The 18244-nt window shown below is 34.1% G+C and overlaps 3 protein-coding genes across 5 annotated transcripts; 2 read left to right on the top strand and 1 right to left on the bottom strand.

Annotated features, from left to right (window-relative positions):
* Positions 1-1237: 1237 nt before the first annotated feature.
* On the top strand, positions 1238-6469 carry CID7 (CTC-interacting domain 7). 2 transcript variants are annotated; one of them, XM_011021022.1, is made up of 7 exons: positions 1238-1473; positions 2003-2095; positions 2284-3174; positions 3887-4337; positions 4441-4511; positions 5162-5286; positions 5716-6469. In XM_011021022.1, exons 3-7 carry the CDS (start codon positions 2380-2382, stop codon positions 6017-6019), a joined length of 1746 nt encoding a protein of 581 aa, XP_011019324.1. In that variant the 5' UTR covers positions 1238-1473; positions 2003-2095; positions 2284-2379; the 3' UTR covers positions 6020-6469. The 2 variants fall into 2 exon arrangements, with proteins under 2 accessions (XP_011019324.1, XP_011019323.1); XM_011021021.1 differs by lacking the exon at positions 2003-2095 and having other exon boundaries at positions 1239-1473.
* A 3250-nt stretch (positions 6470-9719) lies between these two features.
* On the top strand, positions 9720-10473 carry LOC105122103 (endoribonuclease Dicer homolog 3). 2 transcript variants are annotated; one of them, XR_841644.1, is made up of 3 exons: positions 9720-9810; positions 9848-9857; positions 10057-10473. XR_841644.1 is itself a non-coding variant. In XM_011021020.1 (2 exons), the coding sequence occupies exons 1-2, from the start codon at positions 9763-9765 to the stop codon at positions 10242-10244; spliced, it is 306 nt and encodes a 101-aa protein (XP_011019322.1). In that variant the 5' UTR covers positions 9720-9762; the 3' UTR covers positions 10245-10473. The 2 variants fall into 2 exon arrangements, 1 of the variants encoding a protein (XP_011019322.1); XM_011021020.1 differs by having other exon boundaries at positions 9720-9857; positions 10034-10473.
* Positions 10474-11397: 924 nt separating this feature from the next.
* On the bottom strand, positions 11398-17584 carry LOC105122102 (BRCT domain DNA repair protein). The gene is made up of 10 exons (XM_011021019.1): positions 16732-17584; positions 16129-16220; positions 15775-15877; positions 15093-15355; positions 14804-14935; positions 14398-14520; positions 14151-14279; positions 12466-12683; positions 12226-12379; positions 11398-12084 (listed from the first exon to the last, which is right to left on the bottom strand). Exons 1-10 carry the CDS (start codon positions 16955-16957, stop codon positions 11866-11868), a joined length of 1659 nt encoding a protein of 552 aa, XP_011019321.1. The 5' UTR covers positions 16958-17584; the 3' UTR covers positions 11398-11865.
* Between the last annotated feature and the right edge of the window lie 660 nt (positions 17585-18244).

The raw sequence follows: 18244 nt of genomic DNA, 5'->3' as shown, positions 1-18244 counted from the left end.
ATTTTCTCCGCCACATGCGTAGGAAAAATCTCCAGTTCATTCTTTTATTTGTTTTTAAATTATTGAGCATCCAAAGGGCAATCTGGATATTAAAAAGTTATAGCATGGGCTTAATAGTAAACCTCTAGCTGTAGATTTTTCTTGTAAGGAGATTAACACATCAGTGAATGATTATATTTTGTAGTAAAAATATATTAATTTAAAATAAATTATGTTTTATATTAACATATCAAAATAATTTAAAATTATGTTTTATATTAACACATCAAAATAATTTAAAATTATTAAAAATATATTAATTTGAAATAAATAAAAAAATAATTTTTTTAAATTTTTTAAAAATACTTTGAAACACAAAAACAAATAGGTTAATATCTCTTTTTTCAATTAAGTACAATAATATTCTTTTTATAATTTATTCTCATATGTGGTAAGAGCAACTATTTACATGTTTTATTTTTGTATGAGTTTAAGGGGTTGAATTTTATTTGAAAATCAACCATTAAGTATTTTCCAAGGAGAAGAAGAGGAGACAAAATAAATATTAGAAGGGAATAAATATGGAGTAAAACGCTACCATTTCTTGTTTGGAAAAGGAATATTTGAAAAAAAATGAAGAGTGGTTCACCTTTTCTTCTTGTTTCTATCCAAATTAAATGGAGGGGTGACATATAGATTTTCTAATTTAAATCCATGGAATTATATACCAAGAATTACTACATGATTCTGATATTTTTTCTATTACACTATAAAAGCACGATCCATTATTAACAAAAAAAAAAAAACTAAAAGCTTTCAATAAAACACTCTCAGTGTATTATTTTCTGGAAAAAAGAAGAAGTTATATGAATTAAATAATAGCTAACATTTTGAAGCTTCAAATATTAATTAACCCCTTTAATTATATTGCCATCAAGTTGAGAGAAAAGGAAGGTAGGATGGGTAGCTTGACAAAAAAGGGTTAAGTGACCTAACTTTTCCCAATCCCAGCTAATGATTTAATCAATAAATTATATAAAAAAGAAAAAAAAATTAGCACTAATAATCAAAGGGTCAAAGTCAATAACTCCATGGAGAGATGGAAAGGTCAAATCGAGTGACGAAGGGCTTCTGTAATTATTTATGTGGTTGTGGTGCCTGCTTTCTTTGATACTGTTAGCATATACCCAAAAGCCATCCCATCTCATAATAAATAATATAATATAATAATAATAATAATATAGAGAGAAAATAAAAATAATTGAGAGAGAGGGGGAAGCTGAAAGATAATCTTTTGCATATATACTATTATACTTACTAGGAGAAGGATAGAACAAGGGGAGAGAGAATAAAAAAAAGAAGAAAAACTTCAAAGCTCGAAGCCCGTGACGGACCAAATTCTTTGACTAGTGTAATTAATTCTCCTATCATCATCATCATCATCGGATCTTATCATCTGTTTTGCTATGGATCCATTTGATTTGGTTCGCAAAGGTATAGGATTTTCTTTGTTTCTGTTCTGTCTTTGACTTTTATAGATCTTTCGTTGTTTCTTGTCAATTTTGAGTTTTTTTTAAAGCGTTGTTTTTTGGTTAGTTCAATATTGTGTTTTTGAGATCTTTAAGGATTGACTGTGTGGAAAATGTAAGAATCTGGTGCTCGATTTGTGTTTTTTTTTTAAAAAAATTATTTTGTAACGGTTGCTTTTATTTAATTTTGTGAAATCTTTTTGCCAGGGTTTTGATTTAATGAGCTCCGTTTTTAATTATTCCATGTGGGTTTTTTTTCGGGTTTTAACTTTTGATTTAAATGGATGTAATTTGTCTTTTTTTTTTAGCTATAGCTTACTAATTAGTCAATTTTGGGGTTTGAAGCGTTGTTTTGTGCAATTGGGTCCTGTTTAATGCAATTGATTCGATGTTTCACTTAAAAGATTTAATTTTTATTGGCATGTTATGCATTCTGTGCTGACGGTCATAGTTCACAGTATTCAATTAACTTTCACCTGGTTTTGTTCAACCAGGTTTTGGGGGAGAAAATGATTTGATATAGCGGTGAAGTTCCGGTTCCATGTATACTGTATTTAGCGTGTTTTAAAAGCTGGGTTTGGAAATGGGTATGCCAAAGTTGTTTCTTTTAGGATGATTTCAATTTAGATAAGCCAGTTGCAAATATCAGTGTCTTTTTAGGTAAGGGTTGTTGAGGTCATTCCGGCCAAGACTGGATTTTATGATGGTGGGGCTGTCATGGATTATGTAGTTCTTTTTGCATGTTTGACTGATGAGTAAATGAAAATGTTTGCAGGTTTTGGATAAAGCCTACTGCAAGTCAGGGGTGTTCTTTGTGTCAGTCTCTTTTTATGCATTTTGAGTTTCTTTTTCTTTCCATTTTAGTAAAGAAATGAGCTTATCCAAGAAAGGTTCTTTAACCAACGATACAAAGCTTAATCTTCCAAGCAAAGCAACAACTTTGAACCCAAATGCAGCAGAGTTTGTTCCCTTTTCCCTCAGATCATCTTCTTCGCCATCTGGAAGTGCCTCAAACACTGCAGATGCTGCAACAAAATTCACTACTTCTGGAACCGTAGGAAAAGCAGTGCTTGATCGATCAGAATCATCTATTTCTAATGCTTCTGATGATGAGGCCCATCAATTCTGGCGCCACCAGCTGCCAGATGACATCACCCCTGATTTTAAGGTTATGAGTGATGATGAGTCTCAGGGACTAGGAGGGCTCTCTTTAGCAGGCTTGTCTCTACATGACAGTGAAGTGCCAAGGTTCCATGCCTCCTCCAGAAGTGGATATGTATTGACTGAGCAGCAGGAACCATCTCCACGTCATATGAATGGTAGCAGCTTTGGTGAAAAGATGAGGTATCCGTCTGCTTCTTATGGAGAAGATCCTAGTTCAGCAAGTTTTCTGAATTTGCCAACTAAGCCGTGGGACAAGCAAATTGCAAATGGTGATCGCCTTCTTGGCAATGGTAGGGAGGTACATCCCTACAATGGAAATTCTAGACATGGGTTCAGGAGTGAAATATTGGGTGAGCATGGAATAGTGGATGATACTGAAATAAACCCTTTGGGGTTTTTGGCTTCACAATTCCCTGGGTTTGCTACTGAAAGCCTTGCAGAAGTTTATTTTGCAAATGGTTGTGACTTAAATCTCACTGTTGAGATGCTCACTCAGTTAGAGGTAACTCCTTTGTTTCTTGCCTCCAATCACGTTTATTTTGTCTGTATCTCATTTTGCAGATGCTTTTAAAATGATGTATTATGTTAATGCAATGTCAAAAGGTGTGCCTGCGCTTTGCTAAATGCAAAATATGTTTTACTTGTTTTTGTATTTCTCTCAAGTCTTCTGAAATTCTGAATCCAATTTGTCTGTGTTTCCCACAACTTTGCATTGGAATTAATACAGTGGAGACAGCCCTTTTGCTACACATCCTATAATTTTGTAGAGATGCAGGGCCTCTGCTATTTGGTTGGATGCTAACTGTGACTAGCAATGCTTCTCATGCCTTATTTTGGCAGGGAAGAGCTTGCTTCTGAAGATTTTGATGACTCAGTCGGACTATGGTCTTATGTGTAACCTCAAGTTCTTAAGACACTGTTCTTGGTAACAGGGGGTTAGTTATATTGTTTTGGTTCTTTCCTCCTATTGATGTTCTGCCCTTTCTTTTGTTAATTTGTAATATCTGTTGCAATATTTGTGTAAATGTGATTTGGTGGAAGCACCAGTGCTTGACATGAAGATTAACATGTTTTCTTATATTTCCTGAAGTGGCTAAAATCTGTCATCCCATCTGTGAATGATTCTGCTTATCATAGTTACATTTTTCTCTGTATGCAGTCTATTGTGCTTCGTATACAGAGCATTTATGTTAGATATTGTCTTAAATTTGTAGCTTCAAGTTGATGGCAGTTTCAATCAGAATACAAACTCAAAGACTTTGTCAGCTTCCAATCTCAGTGCACTGGACTTTCCTGCACTTACAGTGTTAGATAATCAGAATGGTTCTTCAAAATATAATGGGGATGATCTTCAGCAAGCTAGCGTTCCTTATCGATCTTCTAACAAAGACAACATGCTTTTATTTAAACCCGGCGGTTCCTTTTCATCTAGAGGTGCAGTGGATTTTGCATCAGCTGTCAGGAAATTGGCATCTCAAGATTCTAGTATGTGGAAGCATGACAGAAATGGTTCAGCTGATTCCACAGTTGGCTCAAGCAGAAGTTCCCATGTTTTGCCTAGTGCTTATGGTGGTGGTCATGGGAGAGGCATTTATGCAGACAGGCTGCAAAGTCGCGGGTCAGGTCGACAAGCTCCTGTCTGGCTTGAAACTGGAGAAGCAGTGGGTAATATTCCTCGGTCAACAAAGTTAATTGAGTTTATGCACCTTTTAAATGCGGGCAAATACCTTCCATGTATATATTTCCTTTAACATTGTTGAGATGGCAGCAAACATGTATTCTGAGATGCGGGAAGAAGCTCGTGATCATGCGCGTTTAAGGAATGCATACTTTGAACAGGTATATCCTTTTTATTTTTTTTGCTGTCCCTGTTTAAACTTTTCTTATTTTGATCCTCAAGGTGTTCTGTGATCAAAACAACCTTAAAATTGGCTTGAAAAAGATGCACGAGTCATCATAAGGAGGTATATGTTATCCGAATACAGTAACTGATGATGGCCCTTTATAGTGCAGAAATCAAGAATTATAATTTATATAAGCCACCTAGATGAACCCCATATCTAGCATGTTCTTTTCCTAAATAGGATTGAAATAGGACTCTACTAAAGTCTGAGTTGACCAGTAAATCTACTGGCTGATCCTAAGGTGCAAGTTAAACAGAATCTAGAACAAACTACAGCTGTACATGCTCACCTAGAATCTAGAACAAGCTGAGTTGCATGAGCAAGCAGGCACACTATCAGCCTGGAACATGCTGGGTGAGCATGTGTTACTGATAGGTTTGCTTTTACAAACGTGATGCTAGTGTGCCACTGCAGTGGACATTGTACTAGATTATCATGCAGCACATTTGATGCTTGCTGACCGCTGAGCCAAATAATTTGTGAGTCTGCTCCAATCTTTATTCACGATTTGATTTTTTTTTTCACACGTCAGCACAATCAAAATAATCAATCATAAGGTCTAATGGTTTTTATATCTCACAACAGGCACGTCAAGCATACCTCATTGGGAATAAGGCTCTGGCAAAGGAATTGAGTGTCAAAGGACAGCTGCACAATATGCATATGAAGGAAGCTCATGGAAAAGCTCAAGAATCTATTTATCACCAGAGGTTTGTCAATTCTTTTTGCTCACAGTTTGTTTCAGCCATGACAAGTTGATGTTTTTGGATTAATAGGTAATAGGTTTTCCCTCTCTCCCCTCTCTCCCTCTTCCAACCATCTGTTTTAGCGTTAGCTGTGACATGCTGATGTTTTGTGTTTGACTATTGCTTTTATCCATTTTATTTTTCTTCCTTTTTTCCTAGAAGCAAATGAGATTGTGTCATGTCTCGTTAAATCATTTCGCCCAGGCATTTTCAATTTCTTCTACTGACTACATTCTTTGTTGTGTGGGCCTGTTTCTCAAGTGTCAACAATGCCTGCTGTGCAGAGCCATAAGTGGACATTCTGTTCATTAATTCCCTAGACCCAAGGAGGTTTTAATTTTTGTAAGCTAATAGTTGGGTTTGTTCTTACTCTCCTCCTGTACTTTTTTCCAGGAATCCAGTCAGTCTAGAGATGCAGGGAACTGGAAGAGGACATGAACAAATGATAGACCTTCATGGTCTGCATGTAAGTGAAGCCATTCATGTGCTAAAGCACGAATTGAGTGTTCTGAGGAGCACAGCCCGGGCAGCAGATCAGCGTTTGCAGGTCTATATATGTGTTGGAACAGGTCATCACACCAGAGGTTCACGCACTCCTGCAAGACTTCCCGTCGCTGTACAACGATACCTGCTTGAAGAAGAGGGCCTTGACTACACAGAACCACATCCAGGGCTGCTTCGAGTAGTGATATATTGAACCAGTTTCACAACAGCACAAGGCATAGGAGTTTTTTGATACGATGCAAAATCCAAGTCATAGTCATCAAATCGGTTCTTGTATCTGTACATGGAAGATATCGAAGAGAAAGTAGTTGAAAGCCTTATAAAAGAAAATATGAAAGAAAAAAAGGAGGAAAAAAAAAGGTGAGGTTAGGGAAAAGGTGAAAAGTGGAGCAGAATTGTACACCATTAAGGTGTTAACAGGTTGACAGCAGGATTACATTTTGGTAGTGATCAGGGAACCTACATAAGCCGAAACTTTTGCTGCTTGTTAATTTTGTACCATAAATTTTTTTCTTGTAACATTCCTTTATCTTTTCTTTTTTATTCTCAGATGTAACTGATAGAATTGAATTACATGATAGTACAATTCATCAAGCATGACTAAGATGCCCCGATGGCTATGAAATCTTGAAATATCATCTCCGATAGATGAGTGCTGGTTGTTGTGTAACATGGGTGAAGTTGTGCTGACCTTTTTGAGACTGTCTTGTCCGCTGGTGAAGGAGTCACCGCATTAGCCAGCTTTTGACGCGCTTGAGCCTATTTTGGTGGAGGTTACGTATGGGAGTGTTCTTGTGGATGAACACACGCACTCGTTATATTCACAGGTTAGAACCCAGAGACTTGAGCCGGAGCATGATGCCTGTAAGTTCGTTCATGCTGGGAGGCAAAGTGGGCTGGAGAAAAGTCGCCGTGCGCAATCTTAAGTGAACACAAAGCATTAGTACCAATCCAGGAGTGACCTTCCGAATATTTCCTGCGTCTATATTCACCATGAATGATTTTCAGAAGCTACCGTAGTCCTCTCACATTCGTTTGAAAGATTTGTAGCAGCCAATTTCAATACAAATCAGGCATGAGAGAGAATCTTATGCTGAAAGGCCGAACTACGTTATAGGATGGCTTCCCATATTGCCATCTCAACTAGTTTATAAGAGAAGCTTACGGAAATACTTAGATTGATCAAATTTTATAAAAATATGTATTTAAATGGAAAAGAATCAGTATAAGCACAAAAATAAAAAGAAAAAAAAATCATGAAATGATTTAATTTCTCAATATCTTTGATTTAATTTTTATAATTAATTTAATTATTGTTTATCTCTCTAAAATATAATATCTTCTAAATTTTAAAAATTATAAGTTTATCTTAAATCTAGTGGATGATTTTTTATTTATATGTTGAAGTCAAACGAGTCTCTTTTATTGGTTTGATGAGCCATTTCAATGTTTTATACAATATGGAGTTGCCAAATGGATACAAGATTATATTTTGAGTTTGAAATAACATCTTGATGTTATATAGTGAATGTCAAATAATCTTTTCAATTTAAAATCGTAAATGTCAAATAATCTTTTCAATTTAAAATCTTAAAATATAATATGTAGTTTCAAGATATGATTTATATTATTAAATAACGCATTCTTCTAATTGAAATGTCTTTATGCTTAACCGTTTGACCATCAAAACTATAATACTATATAAAAAAATTATTTTAACTTAAAAGTTTAACCTCTTAGGTGATATTTTAAGATATGATTTATATTATTTTCTAGCAATGAAATGAATACAAGAGAGAGGACATGTAACCTTAACTATTATAATGTGGTCATATGAATTGATGGACAATATCATAGGTGGCTTGTCTTTAGCTTTAGCTTTACCTTTAACCCACCAAGCTAACCATATAAAAATATGTTATATTAGATTAGATTAGTGAGTAATGATATTTAGTTTATTATAATAAGAGCATACATAATATAAAATATTATTCTAGGTAAGCCTAGAGCGTATTTAATTTTAAATCCATAAACATAAAATAAAATTTGAGACAAACATGCTTTCAACATAAAATACAATAAAAAAGAATATTAGCATGCATACTAATTATATATTCAAACTTGCAATATATATAAGATCAAATTCGTACCATGCATACAAATAATAAAAATAACAATGTTTAAATTAAAACGAATAAAAATACTTACTTGTTGAAGCACTTTAAAGAACTAAAAATTTAGTTGTTGTTAATGATGAATTCTTTGTTTTTAAGGTTTTATTACTCATCACTTGTACACCTAGATTGTTTGCAATATATCTTCTAAAATTTCAACTATACCATATATGTTTAGATGTATTTCTAAATAAGATATTTGAACTAAAATAAAAGAACTTAAATATCTCTCAACAAATTATGAACCTAAGATCTAGATTTGAGAGAAAAAACCAAAGTTTAAAAGAAAATTAAAACACTAAAAATAAGGTGAGAAAGTGTGAAAAATATAAAAAAATTAAAGCTAAAAACTCTTTTTTCACCCTCCTTTTTTATTGTGAATTTTAGAAATTAAAAGATTGAAATTAATAGGAATTAGTTTCCACCATTATCAGTCTTTGATTAGCTACCATAAACCAATAATTAAGTTTAGGAAAACCATGGGTTCTTTAAGGATTAATTTTTTATTCACACATAATTTGTTAAAATCATGTTTATTAAATAAATTTCCAACATTCCCCCATATAAATTAAAATTATTTTGTCGGTTTAAAAATGACTTAAAGATTTGTTAGGAGATACTAATTTGATAAATTACTATATCAAAATAGGTAGCTTTTGATTTTAAACCCTTTTTAGTGAGATATTATCAAATTTACTCAGATAAATAGTGAATTCAATGTCTTGAACTATTCAGCTTTAGTTCTCTATTTAGAGATTTTATTTAGTTCTCACTATTGTGTTCTTTTTGGCATTGAATAATTTTTGGATTCATGAGTGTTTTCAAGAATTTAGCCTCTATCAAAATTCTCAAAGAAACATCTATATTTCTCACTCATATAAATAATCTTTCATTAAAAGTATTATGCTATTCTTTATTTGGTGTACCAAAATATAAAATTATTAAGAGCTCAGCTCACCTTTTATCATGTTGTAATTGTTTAATGATGAGTTAGTTTTCTAGCATTGTCAAAAATATTATATAACTTAGTTTTTATAATTTAATTTTGGAATATTCAATCAACTAGATATAGTTACTATCATTACACTTTTTCATATTTAAAAAGCTTTAAACTCATTCTCCTTGATGAATCATATATAAACTTTCTCAATAAACCTTTAGTTAGTGGATTTGTAATATTTTGTTTTGATTTTATATAGTTAATATAAATAATTCTATTCAAGAATAATTGTTTAATGATATCATGTCTACGATGTATATATTTAAACTTATCATTATACATATCACTTTATGATCTTTCAATTGTTGACTGATTATTGTAATGCATAAAAATAAATGACATTGGTTTTGGCTAACATGAAATACAATCTTTCTATTTTCCAATCTTTTTAATAAGAGGAGGATCCAAGTATTTTAACTCCAAAAATTAAAATTTCTATCTATTTTCACTTAAAAATACCTTAAAATATTTTAAAACCTTTATAAATCCATTTTTTACTTTGAAACAAAATGGAATCACCTTTAAAAAAAAATCAAACTGAATCCATAAAAACTTAACTAGTTTTGATCCAATTTTTTTTTATATATAGATTTATAAAGAAAAACCGTCTTCATTTAACTCTTCTTTTTAAAATGAATCTATTCATACAAATATTAGTATTTTTTATGGTCATGATCGATCGAACTCTTTCTTATTTATCTTTCTAGAATACATAGAATATCTCACTGAACTCACTTTTTTGCAGTTATTGAGTCAGTTACCATGAAGAAAGGAGGACCTCGTAGTGCTCTTTACGATCTTTGTAAGAAAGTTCAGTGGCCAATGCCTACATTTGATACGACAGAAACGAAATCCAGGTTTGCCAATACTACTAGATCTCTCTCCTGCCTTTTTTTCCCTCCAAACTTCCAGTTATATGCAAAGATCAAATATTTCCTTTCACCGTTATTAATTGCACAGGGTATTTTGTTTTCCATGCTACATTTTTTCTGCAAATTTTTCTCTCTTTCTTCTAATCAACTTCTTTCCACAGAAATGCAATTGAATTCGGTGAAGGCCCCCAAAAGAGAAAGGGGTTTGACAGTCACGTATCAAAAATCATCTTGAAAATGCTGTCTTTTGGCGTTGTTGAATGCGAGGGAGAGGCTAGGGCTGATAAGAAGACTTCATATGACTCTGCAGGACTTGTCATGCTTCAAAAATGGGGACAGGTCATCATTGGAGGATCAATCTTGGAAGCATGATGGTGAATTTTTGTTTAATAATCTGCCATCTCTTGATTCAAAACACAGAGCAACCAGGAAAGTAGTGAGTGACGCCTAGCCCTAGGTGCTGTTGTAATCTTAGATTATAGTAAATTGTGAACTATTCCCCCATTTCCTGTATGATGTTTCTGCCAATGAACCTTGTAACCAGAAGGGTTTATGTGTATGATGTGACTATTAACACAGGAAACAAAAAATGGTAGCATTATGTTATGACTTGCAGTTCAGTGGTGCCCTCTTGCAAACCTGAAAGGTTTCACTGGTCAATCCTTCTAGTATCAAAAAAAGAAAAAAAAGCATGGCTTGCAAGTTGTTTTCTCATCCCATGTCGGCTTCTAATTTTCATAAATCTCATCTAACATTTTTAAAAAGAGAAAGAGAAAAGAAAATAAAAGCAAGAAAGCATCTTATCTAGCGGATGCCTGTCCGATGGACTTCGATGACATTGACATTTGGATCAGTGTTGTGTGTTAAAAATTAGCGATATAAAAAATGGGCTGAATAATAATTGAAAGGGCTAAAAATCGTAATAAAAGCCTTGAATCAAAATTTCTGACAACATTAATCGTACTTCTGTGTTAATCCTCATTAAAGGTGAATTATTTATTATTTATATTCTTTTTATTTTTCAGTAGATCATTTCTAAATAAATTATGAAATTGTCATACAAATTGAAATATTTCTTCAAAATAATTAAGAATGGCCATTTGGTATATTGAGTTCAATGGATCTAGTCTACTGTGTTAAGGTCTGAGTTAAACATGTTTTTATGAGCATTAGGTTTTATATAGTTCTTGATCAAATAGCGAAAAAAAATACTACAAAAGATATTGGTATGTTAGCTTTGTAAAGCCACAGGATCAAAACCCATCTCAGAGAAGGGTGCACTCAGCACTCCTCCAGCTAATCGTACGAGGATGCACGTGTTTCTCGTTGTACTGAAGTTGGATCATGATGAGCCCATGAAGCTGAGAAGCAAGTGGCTTCTAAAGTTATTGGTGACGAAATTAGCAAACCAACTTCAGCAAGTTGGCTGCATATTCTTTTCCTGGCTTTGATAATGTCAAGGAAGATAAAACCTGCACAATCTGCAATGCCTAGCTGGTGCAAATATTCCTGTAAACATAGGCAATGACAATTCATTGACAACTCACTTTCTGTCAAATGGCAACTTGAATAATAACACACGAAGCAGAACAAATCCACTCGCCCTTTTTGGTTTGACATTCGCATTAAGAGAGTTATTTTGGGTTGATCAAAAGACCTCATCTATGCAATGAGTTAAATTTACATGGTATGTATGGTGTCAAAGCGCACCCACTGAAGAGATCTGTATAGATAAAAGGTGTTGTTAGGAAAAACAACAAAATTTGTTGGGATTTTCACTCATCTATTGTTCCTTATTCACACCAAATGCAAGTATATATGTATATGCAAAGAGAGGGTAATTGTGTGATGCAAAGTAGAAACCGTCTTTCATTCTCAGAAAACTGGTGGTGGAAACAGCAAACTCCCACAGCATTGAGCTTTCTCAGTTTTCACACATCACCATTGGCCAGTGACTATAAAGCAGCGTGTATGCCAGCTTGATACGGTGACATCATGCTCTAATCATAAGCTCATATACATTGCTGTTGTTATCCCCGCTAACACGCTTCAGCATCTCAAAACTCTTACGGCTCCCTAAGAAATCAATCCGTTTAAAAATCACATAACCATGCACTGATGTTTCTTTGCTGGAGTACGCCGATCGAAGCCTGTCAGCATGTCTGGAATCAGTATGAATAGCAGCTCCTATTTCTTGCCATGACATATCCTCCTGGAAGAGAATATAACACGCATCAGCATTGATTCCATGAGCCGTCAGGATTGATCACAAGAGTTGATCAAAACATCCATATTTATGATCTCAGGAAGTGACGTACCAGCCAAGGGAAGGGAAAGTATTTTCAAAACTTACCTGATAAAATGCATATATATGATCTAAAACCTCCAAACATGTAAAACCATTTTCACTGAAAAAGGTTCTTGAAGATGGCCCCATTTCAGAAAATCGGTCAACGGGAAAAAGTATAGTCAGAAAGTGATTCTTAAATATCAATTCGGTTTTCTCACTGCAAGACACAAAGAGAATGCAGTGAGACACTCATAAGCATTGAGGATAATTTTGGAAGGCATCCCAGTTGAGAAAAACAATAACCTCTCCGTCAGTGGCCGAGTTAAGTTTGTGAATGAAGCTTCTGAGTCCTTGATGTCTCCTTTTGCATCAAAAAATACAGATGTATGCTGTTCACTAACATCTTCGCTACTAAAAGAGTCCGTGTAAATAGAAGCTGTTGAAGTTGGCTCAGATATTGACCAGCAGATTGAATCCAGAAGGCTGCTAGGGGTTATTGGTCGTATTGGGGTTTGACAGGTCTGTAAAATTCCACAGAACAAAAGATATGTTTCACATCAACACAAGGCAGTTTTCAATACAGGACCAGATGAACCTACCCACATGCAGAAAAACGCACTCGAAAGGAAGAGAAAACATGAAGTAACATACAAGACATCACCACAGCATGTCATTCATTTGAAAAATATGCAGAGGCACAAGGAGTCAAGGATCACCAAGAAACTGACAAACAATGACTTTCAGGTGAAAAAATTACTAGCAAATTATCATTGTTTATAGGATTCTGTAAAAGCACTCTGCAGCATTTTGCATGGTGATCAAATGTCAACAGCCCAAGATTTTTACCATCGCACCAGGGATGGCCCCTCAGTAATCAGGCCCAAGCCTTTCAAGTTATGACTTATTTTCATGGGACAATAGTTGTAATGGCCCAAATTTGAGAAAAGACCCCAATTCTATATGTTCAAGTAAATACATCTTGATGGTGTTTGTCAAAAGAGTCATCTCAACTTAAAAGCTTAAGCTTTAGATAAGGTTCCAAAACATAGTTTATTCTATTCATTAGCACACCTCATGAATACACTTTGGCTTAAAACTTGAACACGCTCACCACTACTTTGTGTCGAGATTTTTAATTTAATTAGAAAAATGGGGGGATGGGGCTGCTAGGAATCGAACTTGTGGCCATTTAGTAATATACAAGACTTCACCACCAGCATGTCATTCATTTGAAAAATATGCAGAAGAGCGAGGGGTTAAGGACCACCAAGAAACTGACAAATGATGACTTTCAGGTGAAAAATTTACTAGCAAATTATCATATTCATAGGATTTTGGAAAAGCAGTTGTCGGCATTTTGCATGTTGATCAAATGTCAACAGCCCAAGATTTTCACCATCACACTAAGGATGGTCTCTTGGTGCTCAGGCCCAAGTCTTTCAAGTTATGACTTATTTTCATGGGACAATAGCTGTAAGGGCCCAAATATGAGAAAAGACCCCAATTCTATATGTTCATGTAAATAAATCTCTAGTTGATGGTGTATGTCAAAGAACTATCTCAACTCAAAAATTTAAGCTTTAGGTGAGGTTCCAAAATGTGTTTTATTCTATTCACCAACACACCTCGTGAAAACACTTTGGTTTAAAACTTGAACAGATCCACCACTACTTTGTGTCAAAATTTTAAAATTAGTTAGAAGAACAGGGAATGAGGATGCTAGGAATTGAACTTGTGGCTATTTAGTCATTGAGGCTTTGATATCATGTCAAAAGAAATGTGGTCCAATCCACGCAAATGGTTTCATTATATTCACTAACAGTTTATATGTCTATTACACATTAAGCAAAACCGAGTCTCTCTAACACTGAAGCCAAAAATAGAGAACAGAAAGACAGAAGGCATTGCAATGCGAGAATAGCTAAACATGAAAAACACAAGCATGCAAGTGAAGATCTGATAAAACATGAATATTATTAACCCCTAACCTGCATACGATGACTGCGACGATTTCTAACCCCATTCTTAGCAATATTCACAATCTGTAGCCTTTCTTCGTGATTTGCTGTACCTCTCAAACTCTGTGGATCTTGAGGAACATTTCTTCCATCCATTTCCTAGAACAAAATCAATTTTAAAGATGCAAAGTACAGGGAAACAAAAAACAAACATCTAGGAAAACATTAATTAAAAAGTGTTATCATTAAATAAGCATTTGAACAACATCAAAAGTACCTCTTCTGTAATGTGATTTTGAAAATTTTCCAGCATCACGCCAACATGTCTGGCCAAATCAGCAGACATGTGAACAAGCCTCTGCATGTGCTTCTCCTTCACGGTTTTCAGAATCCATGGTGGCTGAAATACATTACATGCGCAAAGAATTTAAATGAAATAAACTAATGAAGTAGAGTGCTAGTCAATATTAAGAGTAAAAGGATTTTCAAGTTGTAGATCATGTCATCAGTTAGATCATACAAAATATATGCAACTACAATACGCAAACAGTTAAAAAAAACTGATTTGGAAAATTCAAACAGTTTAAGCATCAAAAAGCAACTCTGTAGAGGAGCAGCATTTCAGAAGAAAATTAGAACACAGAGTACTCATTCTAGTGTGGAATCAGCAATGCAGAACTCACAGTAACAAGGTTACTAGAATGGCCAAGGTATTTTTGGATAGAAGCCCCTTCACACACCACATAACTTGCACTGCAACCAACAAACCATCGATCTAAAACCTTGGCACCTTCTCTTGTAGCTGCCTCATAAACCTATCAAGCATATTAAATGACTCATGGAGTTAATCAAAGACATTGTAATGCAGTAAACATAGATGAAACATGGAGTCCCACTCATTTATCTAACATCAGCATGTACATTAGAAGAAAAGAAAACTCACTGCTATCTAATACCAACATTTCAACTCACCTTACTTCGCAGATCATCTGAAATGTCTGAATCAACATACATGGAATTGCCAGACAGGTTCAAGCCAATACTTTTGATAGGACTTCTTCCAGAAGATAGTTGATGCAGCCCTTCACTCTTGTTGAATTGCTTGGCATCATTAATACCAACAGGAAGACAAGCATTTTCAGCACCAGTAAAACCGACAAGCCGATTCATTTCATCTAAGCGTGCACCATTTTCCCCAACACTCTTGACACTATAGAGTGATTCACTCAACCTCACTGCAACGGATGAAAAAACAAATGGATTTTCTAAAAATATATCACTTTAATTCTCTTGTTTCCTTGTTGCGTTCTTGTCTGAGAAAAACAATCAAGATACATTTTCACATAAAAATCCTAGCAAACAGAAGCCTCGCTAAAAAACTCAGGCAATTAGCCCACCATAAACCATATGGAAAACCCATAGAACCCTCTTTAAACAGAATAAAGGCAAGCACAAAAAAATATCAGTATAGCACTTGAAAAGGCACCATAGCTCTGAGAGAGATCAAATCTCCTAATGCATATGTGAGGTTACAAATAAGACTGAATTTGTGACAGAAAATTGCACAAAACCAGCTCTTGGTAGAGAGAACCTTTGATTAGCAACTAAATGTATATAACTGATTAGTACAAAACCAGAATTAGTCAACTCTTACCATTCCTCCTGACACTGTCCACAAACCATCCCAGCTTTACAACAAAGAGACCAATTTTAGATCCATGCTTCAAAGCATGCTCTAATTTACGTCCACCAAAGCTGTAACTGGTGTTAAGGTTCCACAGAGTCATGGCATCAATAGCGAAAGATATTTAATGTATTCTGGGACTAAAAGACAATGAGAAATGCCTTATAATACAGTCAACCCAACCAAAGAATTAAGATGATTGCAAAATTTCACTCGCATGCATATCCAATGCACAAGCCCATTTTACAACGAAGCATCTCCACCAAACTGCCATTTCATGTCAAAAAATGATATAATCTACGTTATAAAAGAGTAAAAGGATATCTGAACCACCAAATGAGTACACTGAGGATGCAAATTAGGGCTGTATTGACCACCTAATCTCTCTGTTGCTTCCATGACTTGTTTCCTAGCTTCTGCATAAGAAGAATTTCAAACCTGAACAACTACTTACTTAGATAATTAAACGAGAAAATTGAATTGTTTTACCTGTTAAAAAAGAATATAAATGTAACATATCAAATAATTAGAAGAGAGAATCAAAAAGATGAAACAACACATCATACTCAAGATAGCCATAATTCTACCTTAGATAGCATCATATTTTTCTTTTAAAGGAGAGAAAATTACATAAAACAGATAGCTCAAATATGTACCTAATACCTAACAATTCAAAGAAAAAAAATGTTGCTGTTATCATAACAATAACACAAACAACTGCAACTGTATAGTTATTGTTCATACAAATTAAAAAAAACGTTACTTTTATATGATGAACACAAATCTACAATATAATACAAATTTCAAAACTCAAAATCACAATCTTTCATGCCTTCTTTATGTTTTTCTTGCTAAATAAATCAACAATTCAGCATCTTAAGAATTAAAATCAAGCAAAAATATTACTCAGTACCGCGAAGTAAATACCTTTGGATAGACCGGTAACACAAATAACAAGACCAGCAAATGGACCATGTGATCTAACCACGACAGGCTCAGACCCAATAGAGGAAGTAACAGGAGACATTGGCTCAAAAGATTGCAACCCTCTAAAAGAAGGCAATGAAGCTGACATCCCCACAAACAACCTTGAACACCCTTTACTATCAACTACTTGAACTCTACCACTACCACCATCACCAGCACCGCCCATAAGCCCCCACCACACTTAAAAATCTATTTTTAATTCTTGATTCACACCATAATTAACCATAGAAAATTAAATCAATAAAGCACCAGTCTTTCAAACAAAACAATAAAGATTCCATTGCATGAAACAAAAAAAGATTAATGAGCGGGAAAGAGAAAAAGAAAGAAGACAATGCTAATTAGAGGTAATGATGGTGTTTCTGAAATGACTAGAAATAAACCGAAGAAGAAATTTTGACAAGAAACAAAAAGTGGGTTGATGTTAAAAAGAACAAAAACAAAACCTCAACCACTAAAACGAAACAGTATAGGACTTTGGAAGAAAAGGGTGTTTGAAGAAGAGAACAAAACAGTAAAGGAATGTGAATTTTGATTCAAGGAGAGTGTTAAAAGTAGTAGGAGTAGCAGAGGTTGATGAGACAAATCACAAATAGAGAATATCTTGAAGAGATCCCTCTAAAAAGTTAGAAAAATTTTGAATGTCGTGCTTTGTTTCCTCTCTGGCTCTGAATCTGCAATGTAAAAATCACTGCTTTGGCTTTTGTTTTTTGCTTTATTGGTTTCAAAAAAAAGGGGAATCGCACCATTTCATTATCCAAAGCCAAAGCAACGAGCGTTAGAAGTTTTCACTTTTCTCTGTATTTCACATTCAAAAGCTGGATTTATTCTACCCAAAATAGACATGTTATTTTTGCGCAATTACATGGCTGACATTGTACAAATACAAGTGGCTTTGCTGTAGAGTTGAAAAGCCTATGTGGTGGTTGCGTATTGGAGTTAACTGTAACTTACTACCTATGTTTTATTAAGGTATATTAATTAATTCCTATAATATATAAAAAAAAATTACATAATCATTTAATCAATGTTGACCGTGCTTAATTTACAAGTATTTTGTTCCAGAAAATAAAAGGCTTTATTTCTCATCAATCTCTCCGTCTTATCCTTTTCTTTTCTTTTTTAAAAAAAAATCTCAAAACAAAAAATAAAACTAATTAAATATACAAAAATAATTAAATATTAAATATATGATTTTTGAAATCATGAGGACTAGTTAATTAGTTTTGATAAACTATAAGAACTAATTTATAATTAAGAGAAATCATGGTGTGTATCATTAAATTATAACAAAGAAAAAAGGAACTCCCAAGATTTCTAACCAGTAACCACAGCCATCAGTTTCAAGACTTCAGTGAATATGACAGAAGACAAGTTACATCCTGCAATTAATTTAATAATTATGATATGAACTCCTTGATGTTAGAAGAGATGGTGATTGAAGTTGTTGTTG

This window comes from Populus euphratica, unplaced genomic scaffold (genome assembly GCF_000495115.2).
Source record: "Populus euphratica unplaced genomic scaffold, PopEup_1.0 scaffold19.1, whole genome shotgun sequence".
Taxonomy (NCBI): domain Eukaryota; kingdom Viridiplantae; phylum Streptophyta; class Magnoliopsida; order Malpighiales; family Salicaceae; genus Populus; species Populus euphratica.
The sequence above is the reverse complement of the archived record's forward strand: the minus strand, read 5'-3'. Positions and strand labels throughout refer to the sequence as shown.

What these genes read in the sequence shown, in the direction of transcription:
- CID7 (XM_011021022.1), top strand. Translation starts at nt 2,380, where the DNA reads ATGAGCTTATCCAAGAAAGGTTCTTTAACCAACGATACAAAGCTTAAT. An exon ending in AGATGCTCACTCAGTTAGAG is followed by an intron (nt 3,175 to 3,886) that starts GTAACTCCTTTG and finishes TTAAATTTGTAG; the next exon opens with CTTCAAGTTGATGGCAGTTT. An exon ending in GAATCTATTTATCACCAGAG is followed by an intron (nt 5,287 to 5,715) that starts GTTTGTCAATTC and finishes ACTTTTTTCCAG; the next exon opens with GAATCCAGTCAGTCTAGAGA.
- LOC105122103 (XM_011021020.1), top strand. Translation starts at nt 9,763, where the DNA reads ATGAAGAAAGGAGGACCTCGTAGTGCTCTTTACGATCTTTGTAAGAAA. An exon ending in ACGACAGAAACGAAATCCAG is followed by an intron (nt 9,858 to 10,033) that starts GTTTGCCAATAC and finishes TTCTTTCCACAG; the next exon opens with AAATGCAATTGAATTCGGTG.
- LOC105122102 (XM_011021019.1), bottom strand. Translation starts at nt 16,957, where the DNA reads ATGGGCGGTGCTGGTGATGGTGGTAGTGGTAGAGTTCAAGTAGTTGAT. An exon ending in GGACAGTGTCAGGAGGAATG is followed by an intron (nt 15,356 to 15,774) that starts GTAAGAGTTGAC and finishes CATCCGTTGCAG; the next exon opens with TGAGGTTGAGTGAATCACTC. An exon ending in AAAATCACATTACAGAAGAG is followed by an intron (nt 14,280 to 14,397) that starts GTACTTTTGATG and finishes ATTTTGTTCTAG; the next exon opens with GAAATGGATGGAAGAAATGT.